At 38.9% G+C, this 20911-nt stretch overlaps 1 protein-coding gene across 10 annotated transcripts in view; it reads right to left on the reverse strand.

The window, feature by feature from the left end:
- The window catches only part of MYO3A (myosin IIIA), a 116772-nt gene that overhangs the window by 26064 nt on the left and 69797 nt on the right, over window positions 1-20911 (reverse strand). For all 10 annotated transcript variants that reach the window (XM_064407490.1, XM_064407548.1, XM_064407500.1 and 7 more), the window contains 8 exons: window positions 19636-19762; window positions 18691-18901; window positions 16749-16896; window positions 9361-9514; window positions 8069-8157; window positions 5701-5830; window positions 3276-3355; window positions 2582-2659 (listed from right to left, as the gene is read on the reverse strand). In XM_064407490.1, the coding sequence (XP_064263560.1) occupies window positions 2582-2659; window positions 3276-3355; window positions 5701-5830; window positions 8069-8157; window positions 9361-9514; window positions 16749-16896; window positions 18691-18901; window positions 19636-19762 (1017 nt within the window). The remainder of the gene's footprint in view (window positions 1-2581; window positions 2660-3275; window positions 3356-5700; window positions 5831-8068; window positions 8158-9360; window positions 9515-16748; window positions 16897-18690; window positions 18902-19635; window positions 19763-20911) is intronic.

The following is a 20911-nucleotide window of genomic DNA, read 5'->3' on the forward strand; positions in this document are numbered from 1 at the left end:
TAGGTAATTACAGCCATTTTTCTTTTTATTGTTGTCACCTATTTAAAGACCCTTGTTCTCCCAGAGAGTTAATCATCCATCTGTGGGTGGGAAGTGGAGCAGCAGCAAGCCAGTAAATATTTCAATTCCTTCATTAGGCTGGAGGAAACGAAGGCTACCCCAGAAGAAGGGCTGGTTGAACTACTCTGATCTTGGTGTGTCCTGTTCATTGCATAGACTGATGGTGATCTTATAACTGCCCTGCCAAGAGGAAACTTCCGAGGAGGGCAAAGCTAGATGATCACAATTCCAAAGTTGCATTTTTCCCACCTCACCAGAGCACCAGGCTAGCAGACGGGATGCAGCCTGTAGCTCCCCATGCCAGCTGAGGGGCATCCGAATGCAAACAACCTTGACTGGTGTTTTAAAAAATTGCTTCATGGGAGGATCTTATTAAAACACAAATGAAGAGGCTCAAGATTTAACCTGACTCAACAGAAAGAGGCAGCCAGGAGGTAATGCAGCTCAGCAGTAGGCTGGTTACATGAAACCAGTGTAGGACGTCAAGAGCCATATGTTTCCTATTAAAATGTGCAATTCCCTTCTGGATAGAAGCTGCACCATACAGCAAAGTGCTTAATTAGCTCCATCACCAGTGTGCCAACTGAACACAAACAAGTAGGACACACTAATGGATATCTGTTTTTCCATGCAGTCTGAGGTGGCATATGCTTTTCTCAGTCACCCATAGATTTCTGTGTATGAGTAAACCAGTGGGGCTGAAGGTGGATTTTCAGTTAAGAGCATTAGCTATCATGATCTGAACAAGGATGTCCACCGCAGAAAATAGTATCAGAAAAGTGTAAACATAATTAACTCATTTGCAGCCTCTGATGCTAGAAGTGTTGATAATAGCATTGAATCATAGACATTAATTTGAATGAGATTCAGTATTTTTTTCCATCTAGAATATTCGAACAGTATATAGCTTTGGACCACTGTGGTACCTAAACTGAAATTATCCTTCACAGTCCACAAAGCTGTGTATCTAAAAAAGAGAGATCTGGCCTCTCATTGTTCTGACATAGATGTAAGTGAACTCCTACAGGTCATAAAATCATAGAATATATTGACTTGGAAGGAACTCATCAGGATCACCAAGTCCAACTCCTGGCCCTGTGGAGGACACCCCAAGAATCATACCATGTGCCAGAGAGTATTGTGCAAATGCTCCTGGAACTCTGCCAGGCTGGTGCTATGACCATTTCCTTGGAGAGCCAGTTCCAGGGCCCAGCCATTCTCTGGTTGAAGAACTTTTTCCTAATATTCAACATAAACCTTCCCTGATTCAGCTTTGTGCCTTTCCCTTATGTCCTGTCACTGGTCACAAGGGTGAAGAGATCAGTGTTTGCCTCTCCTCTTCCTCTCATGAGGATGTTGAAGGTCACAATGAGGTCTCCCCTTAGCCTCCCCTTCTCCAGGCTGGACAGACCAGGTGACTTCAGCTGCCTCTCATATGGCTCCCCTCCAGACCCTTCACCATCCTCATGGCCCTCCTGTGGACACTCTCTAACAGTTTAATCTCTTTCTTACACTGTGGCACCCAGAAGTGCCCCCAACACTTGAGGTGAGGCCACTCCAGTGCAGAGCAAAGCAGGACGATCCCCTCCTTGCCCTGCTGGCCATGCCAGATGCTCCCTAGGACAGGGTTGGCCCTCCTGGCTGCCAGGGCACTGCTGGCTCAGGTTCAGCTTGCCATGGACCAGGACCCCCAGGTCCCCTTCTGTGGCACTGCTCTCCAGCCTCTCATTGCCCAGTCTCTACACACAACCAGGGCTACCCCATCCCAGGTGCAGAATTTGACCATTGTCTTTCTGAATTGTCATATGGTTGGTGATTGCCCACCCCTCGGATTTGTTGAGGTCTCTCTGCAGGGCCTCTCTGCTCTCAAGAAGCTGACAGCTCCTCTCAATTTAGTGTCATAAGCAAACTTGGTATTCCTTTGAGCTGTGTGCTGAATTCATCATGAACATTCCCTCAGCCACTTTATGGTTTGCTGGGAGAGATAACTAAACAAGAGCTGGAAATTCAGAGCAGAACCAACTCTGTGCACCATTTCAGATGCTCTTCACTGCTATTTCCTCTTTTAGGACCAGCAGCACAGCCATTGCTTGGGAAGGTCCAGAGCACTGCTGAAGGATCCACAAGGATGAACCTTGGGCAGCCCCTGTGCAGTGACCATCAAGAACTTTCTCTGGAGCTCCTGCTTCCAATTAACTTTGCCTTCTTTCTTAAACTCTTAAGGAAATGCTATACCACTCCCTTTATCTTCTTTGCAGGAAAAACAAGCAAGTGAAAGATTACTATTGATCATCATACATCATGATGACAGCAATGTGGCTGTGTAATCAAGTACAGTTAAAGATGAAACATCACAATCTCCTTGAGACATTTGTACTGCACAGACTGCTGCACCATATATGCAGTTCACAAACTTAAATGGACCACTACTGATTCTAACTCAACAGGTGCATTTCAAAAAGTAAAAGAATAAACATTTTTTGTACTCTAGAAACATGTATTAAAAGATCTGACATCTTACTCTAAAATAAGAAGCAACTGTCTGTGTTTTCATGCTGGTTGTTTCTCTTGGATGATGTCCAGTATCTCCTGCTTCATTCTATAAAGTTGAAGAAAAAATATTACACTTTATATCTAGTTTATCTGCATAGCCCTTTCCAATGCCCCAAGAAAGCACCCCTCAGAGAACATAAGTAATTTTAAAAGTATTCTAAACAGCGAAAGTTACAGCATGATCACTAGCACAAATCAGTTACACCAACACTTTGCTACAGAATACACGAACATTCACACATACAAAGGGCACAAGTTGGTAACAGAGCATCTAATAACTGCCACAAATAACAACAATGTCTGAGATCCTGTTTGTTATTTCATCATAATTGTTAATTTGATAGTTTTCTAAGGAACATAGCTATACTCCACAACAATATTTTAATTCCTCTTTTTGCTACAATACAGCTGGGAAATAGTATTTTTTTCCCCCTAAAGTTGTTATAAAACTATAGCCGGAAAGAAGTGAAATGTTAGGTTTTTACCTCACGGAAGGAATATGAATTGCACAACACAAAGATATCCAGCTAAACAGAAAAGAAAATGGAAGAGGGAGAAAAACCAAGGAAGGGGTTACTCGCTTACTTTCAATACTAAAACAGTTACTGCCTTTGTAGTTTAAATTAGGCTTCAGTGCAGAATCACAAAATCAGTTTTCTTACCTTTGTATGACTGATTGATTTCTGGGAGGTCCACATTTGATAACTGATTGTAGTTTTGCTTTTGGTGTGTGCCAGGTTACCTACAGGAAGATGAAAGAAAGTAACCTACCAAAGTGCTTACACCTCATCTAAACTAAGAATGATCCTGAACCACTTTATTCATGCCTCCAGTGTAACCATATGATTACAAAGCTCACTGACTTTTTCAGAGTGTGTCCTTGTTTCCCCTTTAACCCTTGGGATGGAATGAGCTCTGAAGAAGTTGCACAAACACAGAACGTGACATTTTTTCTCCTTCAACTCATATGTCATCTACTAGATAAAAAAATAAACAGACTGCTGTAGAAGGTAAGATAGATACATCTTAGAGCATCCATGTGGTTTTACCCTAAGAATATTAGTGCTACATGTTAGTTAAAAAAAAAAAGAAAAAAAAAGAGTGCTAATACCCTTTTCTGGCCCTGAGGAAAAGTGATGTGGCATGACTCAAGTTTATACACCTAAATTCTACTCTTCACTACTCTTTCAACCCCCAGTAAAAATAAGGCTGTATCTTTCCACAGAACTTGCTGGAAACCATCACTGGCCTCTCCTTTCTCTGAAATGTGGCTGGGTGTTTCTGGGTGGCTACTAGCTGACAGGGACCAAAACTGTCCCAGGGAGGCAGTCTAACCATTAATCAGAATGAGCAGCCCTGTGGGAATGTTTCAGCTACTGTTCACTGGCTGTGTTTGGTTTACTAGCACAGACAAAGTCTTAAGGCTCTAACTCTAGAATTCTAAGCCAAGCAATACCTTCATTATGATGACTTTGAAGGACTAGGTGTATTGACATGCTTTACACAGACACTGGTCTTTTCAAGGAAGAATGAAAATTCTGCTGAGCTTTCCATCATATCTCTCTGTGTTGATAAACTCTAAACATTGCTAATGCTGCCACTGCTTCTGCTAATAACATAACACCTCTGGGATCTCCCTCTCCACTGGGAGAGCCTGTATCTCTCAGTGCTCAGCTACTATCAGGAAGAGGTGGATAAGAGTTGGAATAACAGCTGCAAATATGTGTCATGGTAATGCATCTGGTATTATGTGATGATATCAAGGCCTAAACCTCCCTGGGGTTCAGCTGAATATCACAGGGTGGGAAGGAAAAAGAGAGGATTATTCACAGCTAACTTTAGCTATCTGAAAGTGAGGTGTCTACAGGATCCCTGCTGTATTCAGTGGAGAGAGACACTTTCAGAGGAGATTTTTCCCATCCCAAGAGAAACACCTGAGATAGGCAAGATGGGTTGTGCTTTTAGTTTGCTATAGCTGGAAGGTTTGAGTCAGTTTTGAAATGCTACATGTAGTGTTTCACAATATTTAACAAGAAGACTAAAACAACCATCAGAGTTATCTTGCAAAACATGAAGACTTGGGATCAGTTCTTGGAACCATTTGGATGCTTACTTGGACTCTATGGAAATGATAATTAAGTATATTAGCAGATATCAACAAGTCAAAAAGTTCAGGCTACAGCATTGAGCTCTGCACTTTCCCATGAACACTCACTTAAAATAAAATTCCAAGACTAAGTTTTGCATTCTAATAACAAAGCTCCCTTTGTAAAGAATAGAAGCCTTGCCAAAACCTCAGCTTCTGTAAGTTATGATAACATTTTCATTTCCATTAGGCTCTTCCAATTTAGCTTTTCTGTTCTGCTAGAAATACGTCTCCCATGTAATTGTACAAGAAAGTAATGTTGTAAAGTACTTACTGTATGGCATCAATGCCATCACACAGGAGTACTACAACACAATAACAAACTGGTTGTAAGGAGACTTACCCATCATCCTGCAGTGGAAGGCAGGACACTTTGCAAGGACATAGTTCAAACCAGATGCAATTTAGGAGTAATTTCTGTAGAGCCAGTTTTATTCCTCCACCTCTACTTATGAATTTCTTCAGGAAGAGCTTATTACAAGGACCTTACAAGGCTTATTACAGCTTATTTCTAAGACTGAAAGTAGGGGAGTGTCTTCTCAGTCTTTGCAGCAGATGTTAGGAGCCCCAACCTTTGTTCTCTACCACCTAGAGATAAATTGCACTGCAGCAATTTATATATGCCCTGTCCAAAACAGGCCATTGACTTACCTGATCCTTCCTGTTCAGTCCCCAGCTCAAGAGATGCACTCCACTCCCTGTCTTGATCCCCTAACCTGAAGACAGGACCGTGAAAGAAGTCTCTACCACTTCCTTACCACTTGACCAGACCAATATCTCCCCTACAGCTTGAGATGGCTGCAGCTCCATTCCGTATAGATTCCATGGTTGGAAAGTGAAGCCACAAAGTGTATAACGTCATCAATCAGTGGTTATATGAAACTTAGCAGTGGTCATCACAAAGGCTGGAGAAAACTAAGAAGATCACCACAAAGCAATACCTGTTTTTGTGAGAGGGTGAGTTACCAGCTGTCGTGTCAGGTTGTTTTCAGATGATCGCAGCAGCAGCACAATATCAGCTGGCAGAGTATCTCTATTTTTGGCTAGGAATCCACTTGCATTATATAGAACCTGTTTAAAAAGTGCATTTATACATCTTCTTGGACTTTGAAAAGTAATTGTAAATTTAAGCTTTCTGGAATAGGGTTTTTACTTTAACAAGATATACAAATAGTTTTTCAGCCATCAGGCTCACTCTCACTTCTAGTCTTCTTTTTTGATCACTGAAAGTTCTACCTTTTCAATACTGAGATATGATTCAAATCACTAAAAGCAAATCTATAATTCCAAAGTAGCTTGAGACATTTATTTTTTCTAATGCAGCTAGTAGTTTTAACCTCTGTGGACTTATCACCAGGACAAGCGTATTGCAGTCTTCCTTTACAGCTGTACAAGTGCTAGTGCACAATTAACCGTGCACTTGATTTCAACCACATCACACAGGATTACCTATATGACTGTACAGTCTTTCTGTGCTATTCATATTATGCTGTACTGGACCCAGGACTTTACACTCTTCCTAGGGATCTCTGTATTAATTGTAGAGGAAGTTTGTAGAATCACAAACTGCATATTGGCAACTGAAATCTCTCTAAAAATTCCAACAATGGTGTATCTAAATCAAAATGTAGCTTCAGGGTTCTATCTTGATGGTCTAAGAGATTCAAAAGAAAACTTGACCTGTCAGGAAGGGCAGAAGATACTGGGACATATCATTTAGAAAAACCCATTACAGAACAACTCAGCAACAGTCTTAAATGATGAAAAAGACGTGAAAGAAGAGGAAATAAATTGTTCTCCAGTTCCACAGTAAGCTGGACTAGGGGTAATGAATTTACATGGCAGCAATAGAGACATAAGTTAGACAGCAGAAGGAACTTCCTAATGAAAGAATTTTTTGAACACTGATGGGGCACTGGTGTAATTCCCCATCTTCAGTGGCTGGTAACAAGAATGGTAGAGGGAGACCTGGCTTTGCACTCCTTGCACTGAAGCATGCTATGCTGGTGAAATGCAACTCAGCTGGACAGGAGGTTCAGAGGAGTTACAAGTGGCTCTTTAGCTGTCTTACGCAAGGGGTAAGGTATTTCCATCAGCTGATGGGCAGTATTTGTCTCCTCCCAGGCCAGCTGCTCCAGCACTGCACAGATCTAACATGGTTTCTTTCCCATGACATGAGTGCTCACTCACTCTGTACTCTTCAGAAGAGCTCAGAGGGAGGTGGGAGCTCCTGCTTTCCCAAGGCAGGTTCAGTTGACCAGTGCCCTCCTGCTGCAACAACAGTTCCTCTTGTGTTTGCACTGCACCCAGTCATGGAGGGAGGGAGGGAGGGAGGGAGGGAGGGAGGGAGGGAGGGAGGGAAGGAAGGAAGGAAGGAAGGAAGGAAGGAAGGAAGGAAGGAAGGAAGGAAGGAAGGAAGGAAGGAAGGAAGGAAGGAAGGAAGGAAGGAAGGAAGGAAGGAAGGAAGGAAGGAAGGAAGGAAGGAAGGAAGGAAGGAAGGAAGGAAGGAAGGAAGGAAGGAAGGAAGGAAGGAAGGAAGGAAGGAAGGAAGGAAGGAAGGAAGGAAGGAAGGAAGGAAGGAAGGAAGGAAGGAAGGAAGGAAGGAAGGAAGGAAGGAAGGAAGGAAGGAAGGAAGGAAGGAAGGAAGGAAGGAAGGAAGGAAGGAAGGAAGGAAGGAAGGAAGGAAGGAAGGAAGGAAGGAAGGAAGGAAGGAAGGAAGGAAGGAAGGAAGGAAGGAAGGAAGGAAGGAAGGAAGGAAGGAAGGAAGGAAGGAAGGAAGGAAGGAAGGAAGGAAGGAAGGAAGGAAGGAAGGAAGGAAGGAAGGAAGGAAGGAAGGAAGGAAGGAAGGAAGGAAGGAAGGAAGGAAGGAAGGAAGGAGCAGGGCCTGCACTTTCTGTCTGGCTGATGACAAAGAACAGAACTAAGAAAGGCTTATGGTGTGTTGGAGGCAGTAGAAAGAATGGAGCTGGGTCTTGGTTACAAACAGTGGGAGCAAGCATGGTGCAGGACTTTGAGGAACTAAGGGGAAGAGCACTGAGTTGCATTACATACCAGTTATGTTTTGGGTCTTCTATAATACAGTCAGTTCATTTACCTGGTGATATTTAAGAGAGATACACTCCTACTATTGTTTTTTTTTTAAATGAGGGATAAAAACTTTCCAATTTATTTTTGATATGTAAAGCACTGACAACATTCTCATGTCTGGACTGAAGACACAACTGTTGAGAATCAACCCAGATGACCTCTTCTACTTCCTTCCAGCCCTGTCATTCCACAATCTTAAACTAACATCATCAGGTGTCTTACCTTTCCTGCATAATGATAAATTCCAAAGGTTAGATCTACTCTTTTGGGTCTCCAAAAATATTTTGATTTCAAATTATCTTCAAATTTTTCTGAAAGGAAACACATAGCTTATCTTACTGGAGTTACTGTACAATCATTCTCTTCTGAAGCCGTATCCCTCCAAGGAGATTTCCTGACTTCTCAGCCAATTCAGAGGCACTGGTGTTTTCAAGGACAGAGATACCATAATGGTCTCGTATCAAAAGACACTGGATAGAGGATATGGGAGCTCTTGGACAAGTTACTTACTTTGTTCCAATTTTTTAATGTGTGACCTCAGAAAATCATGGAATCATAGAATAATTAAGGTAGGAAAAGATGTCTAAAATCATTTAGTCCAACCCTTAATCCAGCACCACCCTGTTCACCACTAAGCCATGTCCCCAGGTGCTACATCCACATGTTTTGAACACTTCCAGGGCTTGCCTTTCCAAGATTTTTATCTACATAAATGAAAAAATGCAGAAATCGTTCCGAACAATTCCTTGAGGAGTTGTGAAGAAACTTTCACGGATTGAGTGCTTCTGTACTGTAGACTAAAAAGCATGAGGATAAAAGAACAAGTTCATATAGTTGCTTTAACATGGGCATTGTTACTGGATACTATTAGGTTTTCTGATTGGGTGTTGGCTAAAACTCTAATTTGACATTTTGCACATTCAAAAATGAGTAAAACCAGGATTTATCTGCACAGAAATACCACTGAAATAATGAAGTCGATGCTAATTGCAACTACTCAACAGCACTGAAATATTCAGGATCTGAATTACAATGACTTTAGGTGTTTTAATTTTAATTTGTGAATAGAAAACTCTCAGAAAGCATAATTTGCTGAAAGGCACTGAAGCATGTTTTCAGTCATTACTCTTAAAAAGTCTTAAACTTCTTGCTCAGATACTGCTCATCAAAAATCTCAGAGCTAAGCATGACTGAACTTTGCAAACAGTGTTCTTGGTCTATGAACCTAGGGTTTTAACTCAGTTTGATCTTTACTCTTCAAGCTCTGCAGCAAAAAATTCCTGAAAGTGGGAGAACTTTAAACCTGGATCAGCAGCTTAGGTTCATTTGTACTCACCCTGTTTCTCTACTTCAAGGACACAACCATCCCAGCATGCATGTCTCCCTCAAACACACTGTGGCACTGAAATGGGGGCTCACTAAAAGCATAACTAGCATGTAGTCTGAACTGTATGTGCCAAACAGAAATGGAAAAGAAGACAAGCTGTAAAACTGTGAAATGAACACATACTCACCTACAAGTGTCTGATCTGTTGCTTGTGGGAATCGACTTTCCTCATCCAGCAGAGACAATAAACCCATTGGTTTCTGCAGGAACATATCTAGGAGGGGCCTGTTGTCCTCATATTCTATAACTCTAGCATCAACACCTTCATAAAGGTATTCATTCTGCAGCAAGAAACAGAAGGCTTGCTTGGTCTGTGTACCCAGAACCACTTCAGAAAATAATTCACCAACTGTCAATTGCAGCAAATTAAAACTGCATTGGGAAAGTATGCCTCAGGGCTAATGCCGTCAAGGTTTTGCAGAAACAAATGTCAGCTGGGATTTCAGTTTTGAACATGTAAGTTCAATACTCACTCCTATGGCATATTTGGTTAAGTAAGATACTTTACAGGAATAGCAAGAATTAAAGAAATAGAGTTGAAGAAGATAAAGTATATTGTTTGCAAATAGAGACCTCAGGGTCTATTTATTTCCCTGAAATGTAGAAATTTCCTAACCATTTTGAGCTATATTTACATTCCCAACTCATTGTCCAGATCCAAGTGATGGCTAAGATCTACAGAAGTAGCTACAGGTTCCAGTGGCTTTACTTGTTCAATCACCCTCCTCAAACACCTGGAAAAATTCTTAATTGGAGAAGAAAGGTGCACATACTTTCTAAAAATTAAAGAATTGTGTACATACTTCCTAAGAATTAAATACATTGCCTCAGATTTGCTTCTAACACATTTTCATTCCTTTTAAGGACCTAGGGAAAGGTATTCCCCAAGATTTAAAAACAAGAGAAAAGCTGATGGCGTGGACTTCTTTGTTTGCTTTCTTTGTTTGGTTTGGTCTGGCTGTTTTTTTCCTGAAGACTGCAAATATCTGGATTTCTCCCAGACTAAGGAAAAAACAAAACCCAGATGTGTCTACAGTGTGTTGCGATGGTTTTATCTTGACTATAATTTAGATTATAGCTGGAGAATACAAGAATGACTTCCCTTAATCATTTAGCAAGGCAGAGGACAGCTGCAGATTTACCAAAAGAAGGTTGCTCTAGGGACTACCACCCCCCATTATTTTTGCTTGAATTAGGTAAAGCAATAGCAGTTTTCTACCACACGATGCTCCTGTTTGTGCCAAGGATGCCTTCAGTCCTGTGCAGGCTGTACTGTGAAACACAGAGCTTTCAATCTACTTTAAAATCATCCCTCTGCCAAAGGATAGGACTTAATAAGTGTTGTATTCACGTATGGTGTTAACATCACAGTTTTGCCATCCTGAATTCATTGTGAGAAGAATGTCACAAAAATGAATGATGGCTAATATTAATGAGTTCAAAGACCTCTAACCTTGGAAGACCTCTCCTTATGTGTCATTCACTTGAGTCTGAGTGAGTGAAGGCAACACATTGAGCATTTAAAAAAAGAAGTTCACTTTCATATACAACAGAAAAGCACCTATTTCATACCTCTTAATCTCAGAGAAACAGCAAAAGGCATAAAATCAATAAGACTGGTCTAAAAATACAGGCACAAATAAAAATCTGCTGATCCATTTGAAAGAGGACACAAAATATATACCTAAACCCTTCCAGTATCCAGATTGATGTAATTTCCCAGGACACTCTTCACTCTAAGGATAGGTTATAATTCAGTTTATATGCTACACAGGGGTATAATCAGTAAGAATCTTGCCTACAGCCCCATGAGGACTCCTCATTTGAGACAAATAACATTAACCTCATTCGTGTCAGAAGCAGTGGACGGGTGGAGTTTTGCTTTTTAATTTAATCAATGACCTGAGTAGCAGGACAAGACAGGAGAGTAACAAATGTATCACTGATACAGGCGAGAAGTTAATTATGTACCTGTAGGAGCTGGTGGCAGAAAGGGAGTGAGTCTGTGTTATCTCCCAGAGATAACATGGGAGTAGGGGCAGTTTAACTGAGGGCTACAGCTACACTGACACACAGATGTTCATGGAACCAGCTGTTACTGCTTAGGATTATCTAGAGTACCCTTATCAAGGAGGCAAGGGGAAGAGACTGCTCAGGATGGATCTATCAGAGGAGAGTGTTTCTGTGACACTCGGACTTCTTCAAACAAGCTCTCACAGCCAACCTGTCTAATCATAAACCTTTTCCAACTTCAAATGCTTGCGAGAGAGGCTGGTTTAGAGAGCTGATAAAAGTGTTCTCCTTGAAAAAAAAGGAACTCTTAGAAGCTGTACTACTATGCTAAAACAGCAACACCTGCTCCCCTCCCTGCCCGGGCAGCACACAGGGCCTGACCTCCCAGCCTGCAGTGACCAGTCTGTGTCCTTTGTGTCTCACAACTGAACGAGTGTCAGCACTGACAGCTTTGGAGATGCTGCCAGCTTCCCAGCAGCATTTGAAGGAGTTCACTCCATCATTTCCCACGAGCTCCTGAAGGACAGCTGATGACCAAGCCAGGCACCAGTGTGACATGACTCAGAAATTATCTGTACTACATTTTCTGATGTAGTGCTGGTTTCAACCACATCATTAGAATATAAGCAGCAAGTATAAAAGCTTTAATAATGGACATCATAAAACTGTAATGAAACAAGACTTATTTGAATTAATAAGATGAATCAGCTACAGGATTTTGTAATCCCCTCCACAAGAAAGCTCCACAAAATAGCTACTTCTTGAAATTCTAAATCATAATCCATTAGAAAGTATTCCTGTGGATGGGATGTCAAAAGGAATAATTGAGTTACACTATTAACTGGGCTCCCATCTCATCTTAGTATTACATTCTGTCTTTCCTATGATCAAAACTATGTAGTTTTGATCACCTGGTTTCAATAGCTTGTACCACCTGGTTTCAATGGTAACAAAAGAATTACAAAATGCATTAGGAAATGGTATTCATGTTTAATAAAGTAATGCCATTTCACCAAGAACATTTTATGATGACATTTGGGTTTAAATGGGGACACCAGGGACTTATTCAGAAGGAACCTTTTCCAGCTGAAACTAGAAGATTAAGTTGTCATGAGAATGTAAAATAAACATAGCATACATTTAATGCAAAAAGTATAATCCTTCTAACTGACAGCAAACTTGCTACTTTCCAAAGTGTTTTAGCTATCTGCCATTACACTTTTTACTTCTTATGGGGGAATGACAAATGAGAAAGAAATAAGAGGGCTCTTTTGCTGAACCTGCAGATCGTGGAGCTGACAGAAAGTAACTTATATCACTATCTAATATGTAAGGGGAACACCTTGAAGGACAGGACTGAAAGTCCAAAAATTGTACTTCACTTTATAGTGACCAAAAAAACCCCCTTGTGCTAGCAAAACAAAAAGCAGTGACTAAGTTGAGAGGCCACATTCTCTCCCCAGTCAGTAGAGATAGGGATATATCTATTTGTTTCCATTGACTGGTGGGAATCTACACTATCTTTACCTTAAACTATATACCCATTTCAGTCTTTCTGTTAAATTAGTGAAAGGAGATTGCATTCAGGCCTAAAAGCCTTTGTTCTTAAATGAAAATATTAATTCAACAATAAAGAATAAATTCTCTTAGTTTTGACTTGAGTTGTCCATGTTGGCCCACAGACACTCCATTCCAGCTGACACCCTGAGCCTCAGGTTGTGATAGTACCACTGCTCCTTTCTTCCACCTCTGTCACTACTGTGGCCTTTTTATTTTTGTGGCCACACTTCCAAGGAAAGCAAAACTGTGAATGCTTCTCAGATTCAGAAACAGACAAGAGACCACTGGCAATGATAAAACAATGTCACCTGCAACACTGAGAGTACAATTCAGCCTCATGAGTGTATTTAATATTTGGCTTAATTGGTCAAGTTGCCAAAATATGATTCACCTTCTCTGATGACATAATCCCTACTTAATACTAGGTGAACATGAGCTGATGACAAACTAAAGTGTAATCAACTAATTAGGCCTCAGCTTCCCACAGATCTGTCAAATTTTCATCAAATTGCACATGATGTGATATTGAACAGGGCAAAATAGGGAGAGGATGAAAAAACAATGGATTTGTACATTTTATGTCTCTTGAGGGAAGTATAAAAGAACTTAAATTCTTCAGGCTTTCTTCCTTGGGGAGATCTACAGGGTTCAGTGCAGTGTCGTGTTACAGATTTCTGAGGTAGCACAGGACAATCTGACATGTCTGTCTGGCACTGCACAGGGCTGTGAAGAGACACTAGCCTGGGTTCCCAGTGACAGGGACAGCTCCAGCAGCACAGTCAGGGCTAAGGGAAAGCCAACAAAGATCTTGGTGACTTCTGGCATCAGCCTTCTTGTAAACATAACTTCTGTCTTTTAGAGTCTGTGACACAAACCCTTGCATATAAAGTAATTTGTAAACTCAAGCAGGTACATCAGCAAAGAGCAGAGTTCATCCTAGTGTTTGTTTTACATCAGTGATATTTTTAATTTTAGTTTACAATTAATGTACATTACTAGTGTCAGCACAGCAGAGTCCTTACAGTGAACAGGAAAGTGAATAGGAAAGATTCTGGAGCCACCTGCTTTCTCAAAGGCTGTTTTTGTGATGTAAAACTGGGACAACCATGTAATAAATAAATGAAAAGTGATGTCTTATAATGACTATGAATCATACCACAAATCATTCTGTGCCACTGGGTTATAAATGCAGAATAACACATTTCTCATTTCCCGTCTCTGAAAGGGGCAGATTTATACTTGCATGAACTTAATCTGTATAGCTCCTTCTGAACTTCTGTAGTAATATCTTTGGGGACTGCTACAAGTTACTATAATGAAATTTGGTATAATCTGATGTAGTGGTTTGATGCAAATTAAGGTAGACAGTCACTTGGTTGGTATTACAGGCTGCATGTGGACAGTTGTAATAGAAATATTAGGACTGGTATAAATGAAATAGGAATGGGAATGTGAATATAAGCACCAGAAAAAATAGTCTTAAAAGAATAGCTGTGTGATAGCCTGTGATTTGAATGAAGAACATTTGTTCATAACAATAAAACTGAGGAAAGAATCCCTTACATCAAGAACAGAAGGCCCTCACTTACATAAAAACACAGTGCAGAGAGTCAGTGAGTGGAACACTCTCTAAACCTGACAGCAGGAGCATGACTGTGAGGTTATAGCACATCACACACAATTTTCTTACGAGCCCACCAAGGAAATGGACTGTAGCCATAAAAATATATATGTTCCAAACAAGTAAAGCCAGATAATGACCTTGCCTAAAGGTTATGGATGCTGAAGTAAATAAGGGTTTGAGGGAAAGAATGATTGCTAAAGGCTGTAAAAGATATGTCCAGAAGCTATTTCAGCAAGAAGAACTTAACAGACATGATGAAGACTTACCATTATTCTGTCCATTATTCTATATGTCACTCAGAAATTTTCTTGGCCAGACCATTTGAACACAGACACCACCCCCCCCCCCCCGGTGCATTTTATGTATCTGTGAGTCAATGAAATCTGTGAGAGAATGAATGGAAATGGGTAAAATTGATGTACTTAGAGATTCTGTAAATAAAGATTACTTTTCCCTTCTATAGGGTCTGTAGCTGTACTAACTTCCTACAGGGAGAAATGGGCAAACTATATATTGTCAAAATAAGAAGTTAATTTTTCCCCCCATGTGCTCAGTAACAGAATAACCACCCTGACCATGGTGCAGCAAAGCACACGCAGGGAGAAAATTGTTCCTACTGCAAGGTGACACTACAAACCTATGCAATAATATAGGTCTGGCCAAAAAGTTCTGTAACAGGATACCTAGAAACAAGTGAAGGCAGATTACACTAAACTTGACTCTAATTAAAAAAGAGAAGGAACATTTAAACAATATTGGGTGTACAGGAATAGGGCTAAGAACACCAAGGCTGGTCTCTCAGCAACAAAAGGCAGCTAGGGAGAATGTGGTCCTGCTGCTGAACAAGTTTGTGGATGACGTGGAAAAGGCTGAGATATTCAATGCCTTCTTTGCATTGGTCTTGACTGATAATTCCAGGTCCCTGAGACCAGGGGAAAAGTCTGCAACAAGGAAGACTTAAACTTAGCATTTAAGCAAAGTGGACATATGCAAGTCCATGGGATCTGGTCAGTGCTTGGTTTTGACAGGAATAAATATTGTTGCTGCAGTCTGTGCTATTTCCATCTCCCAGCTGTTAGAAACAGCAATATCCAAGTGCCCTTCTTTTGTGAACTTGTGCACTTCGGAAAGAAGATGCCCAAGTAATTACAGTAGATCTAGTTAAATTTTCTCTGGATTTTAGATTATATTAAAACCAAGGAAACACTTCTGTTGGTACTCTTGCACATAAATCTATAAAAACAACTACAAGATACATGACTGCAAGACAACATTTCCTGAAATAATCGGGAAGAGGATAAAACACTGAGCCATAAAAAAAAAAAATTGTCATATTACACATAAATATATACATCTCTAGACTGACACATGCATGTACATGCATGTACACACCTGCATACATAGACACATTCCAAACTTGTATCTGTCTTACCTTAAAACAAACAGTGATTAACACTGACAAAACACTCTGTTTCTACTAACAATTAAAATTACAATTCAGGAGAATTTTCATATGTGTATCATAAACCAAATAATTTTAGTAAAACAACAAAAATATAATTTCACCTATGGTTTGAATTCTGATTGTTCTGCCATAGAGAATTCTGAAATATTTAAATTTTCACCAAGATCTTTTATTTCCCCCTAAAAATGTTATTTCTTAAAAGAACAATATTGAATCATGATTAATTCTCCTGAATTTATTTACAAAGTTGAGATGATTTTTTTTAGGTTTTTTCCCTCTCCAAATTAATAAACTTTTATATTTACAATGTTATTAATTTTCTCTGCTTTAAAGTAAATTATTTAGATTAAATCCATCATTGTTTAGCTGAGATGATCTAGTTTCTCAAGACGAAAAAATAATTGTGAGATTTGAAGTTTTTAATAATGGAATTTCAGTGTTCATTAAGTTTATTAGTAAACTATTATGAACCCTGCACTTTCAAAATTTTGTTACCACTCATTTACTGTTTTACTAGAGAATCATACATTACAATACTCATTATTCCTCAAGAAAAGAACATTACATTTGCATCAATCAGATTATCCCAGTGCACAGTGTTATGTTGCTTAGTTACTGTAAATTTCAAGTTTAATGCATTTTATGTTGGCATTTTACTTGCAAATAGCAAGAACTGCTTCATGGAAAACATACTTAAAAAACATTTTTTATGATCTGCTATTTACAAGCTATCATGGAGAAGGAACAATGTAGTTTCTTGAGACAAGGTTTTACACATTCAGTAATACTGAAAGCTTTATATGTTTCATGTGTTTAGTAATACTAAAGTTTCATCAAAATAACCAACACATACCTGTTCCCAGGCAAAGACATGTTGATTGAAGTAGAACTGAATTTGTTCATTGGCAATATTGATACAGAGTTGTTCAAAAGAATTTTTTTTGAAATTCTCAAAGCCAAAGATATCAAGAATTCCAATATTCAAGCCATCATCATTTTCACTGCAAAGATGAAATATACTTTTCATTGTTGTATCTTTATTTTTCATTAACCACATTCATTACTACTTCACAAAAGGAAATCATGGGCCAAATCTGTACACCAGTTAGACAGGATAAGTTCTGCTGAACCAGATCTCTTTTAAAATGACAATAATTGTTTGAGATACATAAGTGCAGATCAATTCAAAGATTACTGCAATGCAGACCAGATACACAACAACCAAGTCAACTGATAAGTGAATAGGGGATGTACAATTTTAATTTTACACTAATATTTGTAAGTAATTATTCTAAAAAGCTGACTATAGTACAAAAACAACATGCAGTTCTTTTTGTTTCTCTTGGAATAACACCAGCTTTACTCACCAGCATCCTGAAATTAAAGACTGTTGTCATTAAATATTATTTGTTCATATTACTTACTCATAATAATTAAAACTGTTTTGTTTAACATTAAAGTAAAAAGAATTACTAGCTAGACCTTTTATGTAGCTAAATAACTACTTTATGCACTGGGATGTGTTATGAATTTAAATCACCAATATTTTAAGTAGGGCATACTCAAGATACGTGATCACTTGTGCAACTGGAAGAAAACTCTAATACTTATTTGCTGAAGCAAAAAATTAAGAGGATATAATTTTATAACAAACTAAGGCTGACATTAGTGACCTTTGTAGGCAAGTAAAATATAAATCACATTCTTTCTATAAAACCTCTTTGAGGGGCTATCTGTAACCATTTTAAAATAAAAATTTAGGAAATCATAAATTAAGAATCAGCCTCAAGACACTCATGAATAGCACTTAAACCTCTTTGTGAAGTCCATCTCAAAAACGGAAGTTTTCATTGTGGAGAGATCTGAATTTGGTGACTATTTAATCTGTCTCAAAATTACATTTTTGATGAATAGACTGCTAAAATTTATCTGCCCCATTTCTTTTTCAGAGCTAATTACATAAAAACAGAAAATGCAAATTATTTTACTACCACAAAATCAAGCAAAATTTGTTTGGGTTTTTTCATAGTGAGCATTTCAGGTTGAATTTTCTCCCTCTTCACCAGCATAATAAGTAAGTATTCAGTTTGAAAAGGGCTCTGTACAGACAACTGAGAGAGGTACACAGGCTAGAAGTGCTGCCCCATCTACCATGGATTTCATCCTATCACTTACTGATTAAACTTCTGTTTATTGTTGCTCTGTTATAACCAAATACTTAAAAGTTTAGACAAATTTTAGGATTGCAACCTTGGCTCTTCTCTGAAGTTTAAGAAGAAAAAATCCAGGAAATTCAGATCTCCAAAGCTATTTGCTATTGATATGGTGTTTAAAATGTCACTTTTTAAGTGTGAAGTGGACAATACCTCCAATAAATGCGTTTAAAAACTATTCCCACACATGTATGTAACCATGCTTATACCAACAGTGACAACAGCATCAGTGTAAATAAGAGCAGAATTTGACCTGTGTAATCAACATGATGAATATCAAAATTTTACTCTGAAAAACATACAAAAGAAAAAGGGTAAAAAGTTTAAAGGGTTAAAAATACAAAAGGAAAAAAAAGGGTTAAATCAGTAAAGATCAACAGGAAAACACCAGATGCTTTTGCCAACCATATCTACTGTATTTTCACTATATCCTATGAAAGGGACAAACCCTTTTCAACACGGTGGGGTCAGAAACAAAAAAGCAGCAGAGGAAAAGAATTTAATTACACTAAATGCTCTAGTGAAAGACAATATTATTACCACAGAAAGAATATCTCTTTATTCTACAAAATCTCCTTTTACCTTAAATGTTTGTCAGGTTTGAGTAAAGTGTTGATGCGATTGACTATCCAGCTGAAGAGGCGCCCGTACAGTGCTTTGGCCATGGCATCTCTGACATCAGTGGCTTTTTCCACAGTGTTGGGACGAATAATTGTTTCTCCTCGAGTCACTACACAGTGAGAGGTGAGGGCCTCTTGCAGTTCATCTGCCTGAATACACAGCAGGGATGCACCTGGGAAGGAATGTCACAGGCATAGCTCAGAGACAGATTTTGGAAGGTGACCATGTTAGAAGTACCCAAGTTGTGAGGTGTGAATACCCCTCTCAGTTATAACCCACTCATACAAGTCACTGCTGTTCTCCTTTTGCTCCAAAAAAAGGGTGCTTCTTTCCCCGTTCCATAATATTTTTCTAAAGCAAGAAAACATGCAAGAAGATAGAGTGAAGACTTCATTCTCTCCCCAGGTGTAATTACTGAGAAAGTGCAGCAAATTTCTGGAGAACCTTTGTCCCTTTGCCTCTTCTACCTCCTAGCAGCTTATAATGTAAGGCATCCCTTCCAAAGAATTAGTGAGCCATAATTCCACAGGCAGATGTGGGGAACAAGAAATGAGCAGCTGAGAAAGAAACTGGGAAAAAAATATTCAATGTGTTAATGAGGTTCTCCATCAAATGTTCAAATAACCTTGGAAAAATACTAAGGATTTTTTCAGGCATCTGCAGTATTAGTCATGTTTCCTGTATGCCAGTGAACTGGTTAGTCAAATAAGAGGCATAACATGGAAATATTTTTTCTTTTTTGCATTTGAATTCAGGTGGGCTTAGAATTAATCTACCTTCAGTTTTTAATTATTCTTGCAAAATTTCCAAGTGAATACAGTTATCATTGATACCTCTTACAATAAAATAAATTTGATATGAAAACACTAAAGAAAAACAATGTTAAATGAAGAAAAAAACACTCACAGTTCTCAAGGGCTACTGGATTGGAAATGTTGCTCTTGTCAATCATATGTTCAGATACTACTGCAGAAAATTCAATGTTACCCACGTTTAAAATGGCAGCCAGGACACTGTACACACTTCCAAGTTCCTGAAAAGTACATTAAAAGAATGCAATACTTAATAGCCAGGTAATTTTTCTCTGTGGTTTGTGCCGTGGGTATATGCGTGTGTGCTGTTTCCTGCTGCCTGCCATGTGCCCACTACTTCTAGGAGTGCTGTTCTCAGCAATTATTCCCATTCTGGACTTAGCAAAGTCTTCAAAGAGTAAGACAGTCAAAGAGGGCAAGACAAACCATAGCCTAACCTCTCTTCTGTACTTATTGACAGGAAGTAATGAAAGCAAAAACAGTTGTGTGCTTACCCTCTTACACAGAAAGAATTCAGAGGTTATTTATATCTACCCTTCACTGTGTCTGTAGGTGAAAACATGTCTAAAGATTTAATACCTAGTTTAACAAAAAGTAGAAAAAAATCTGTATTGATGTTTCTCGCATCATGGAAACAAAGGTACTTCAAATAATAGGTCTATATCAACTCCCACCAATGTCATCAGAAACAGTTTCACTGGGGGAAGAGTGAGGCCTCACCTCTCTGACTTGGCAAAGCACTTTATCCTTCAAAATGTCAGATAGGAACTCGCCAAAGCATCTTAATATGGACTTTGCTTAAACAAATTTAGATTTCAAATTATTTAGGAGGTTCTGCCATGGTTTAGTTGGTAAGGTGGTGTTAGGTTATGGCTTGGACTTCATGATCTCAAAGGTCTTTTCAACCTAGTTAATTCTGTGATTCTGTGAAAATGGACTCTGTCACGGAAAAGGCTGTTATTACTCTGGACAGTGAAGTGATAGATACAGTAAATTCAGTACCTATACAAGAATACATACATTTCAAATAATATTTGGAATTAGTAAAATAATGCTTTCATTGCAGGTTGGACTTAGATTTTAACTGCAAATTTTCATCTGAATAGTGAATGTTTATCATTATACCTGATGATCTGAGTGTTTTTTACTCAGAAAGATGTAGGTGTACCTGTAAAGCATACTAAGAGTCTGTGACACTGTGTATTTTGAGGCATACAGTAATAGTATGTTTTGTAAATAGCAGGTTGAAAACTTTTGTAGCAGTTTTATAAGAAGCAGTTTTGAAAATCTGATTGGTATTTTATAACTAAGAACTTTTTATAATTGCACAGCATTTTATCCATATTATTCAATACTTTGCTGGTACCATG

The sequence above is a fragment of the Passer domesticus genome, chromosome 1 (assembly GCF_036417665.1).
Source record: "Passer domesticus isolate bPasDom1 chromosome 1, bPasDom1.hap1, whole genome shotgun sequence".
In the NCBI taxonomy this organism is placed as follows: Eukaryota; Metazoa; Chordata; class Aves; order Passeriformes; family Passeridae; genus Passer; species Passer domesticus.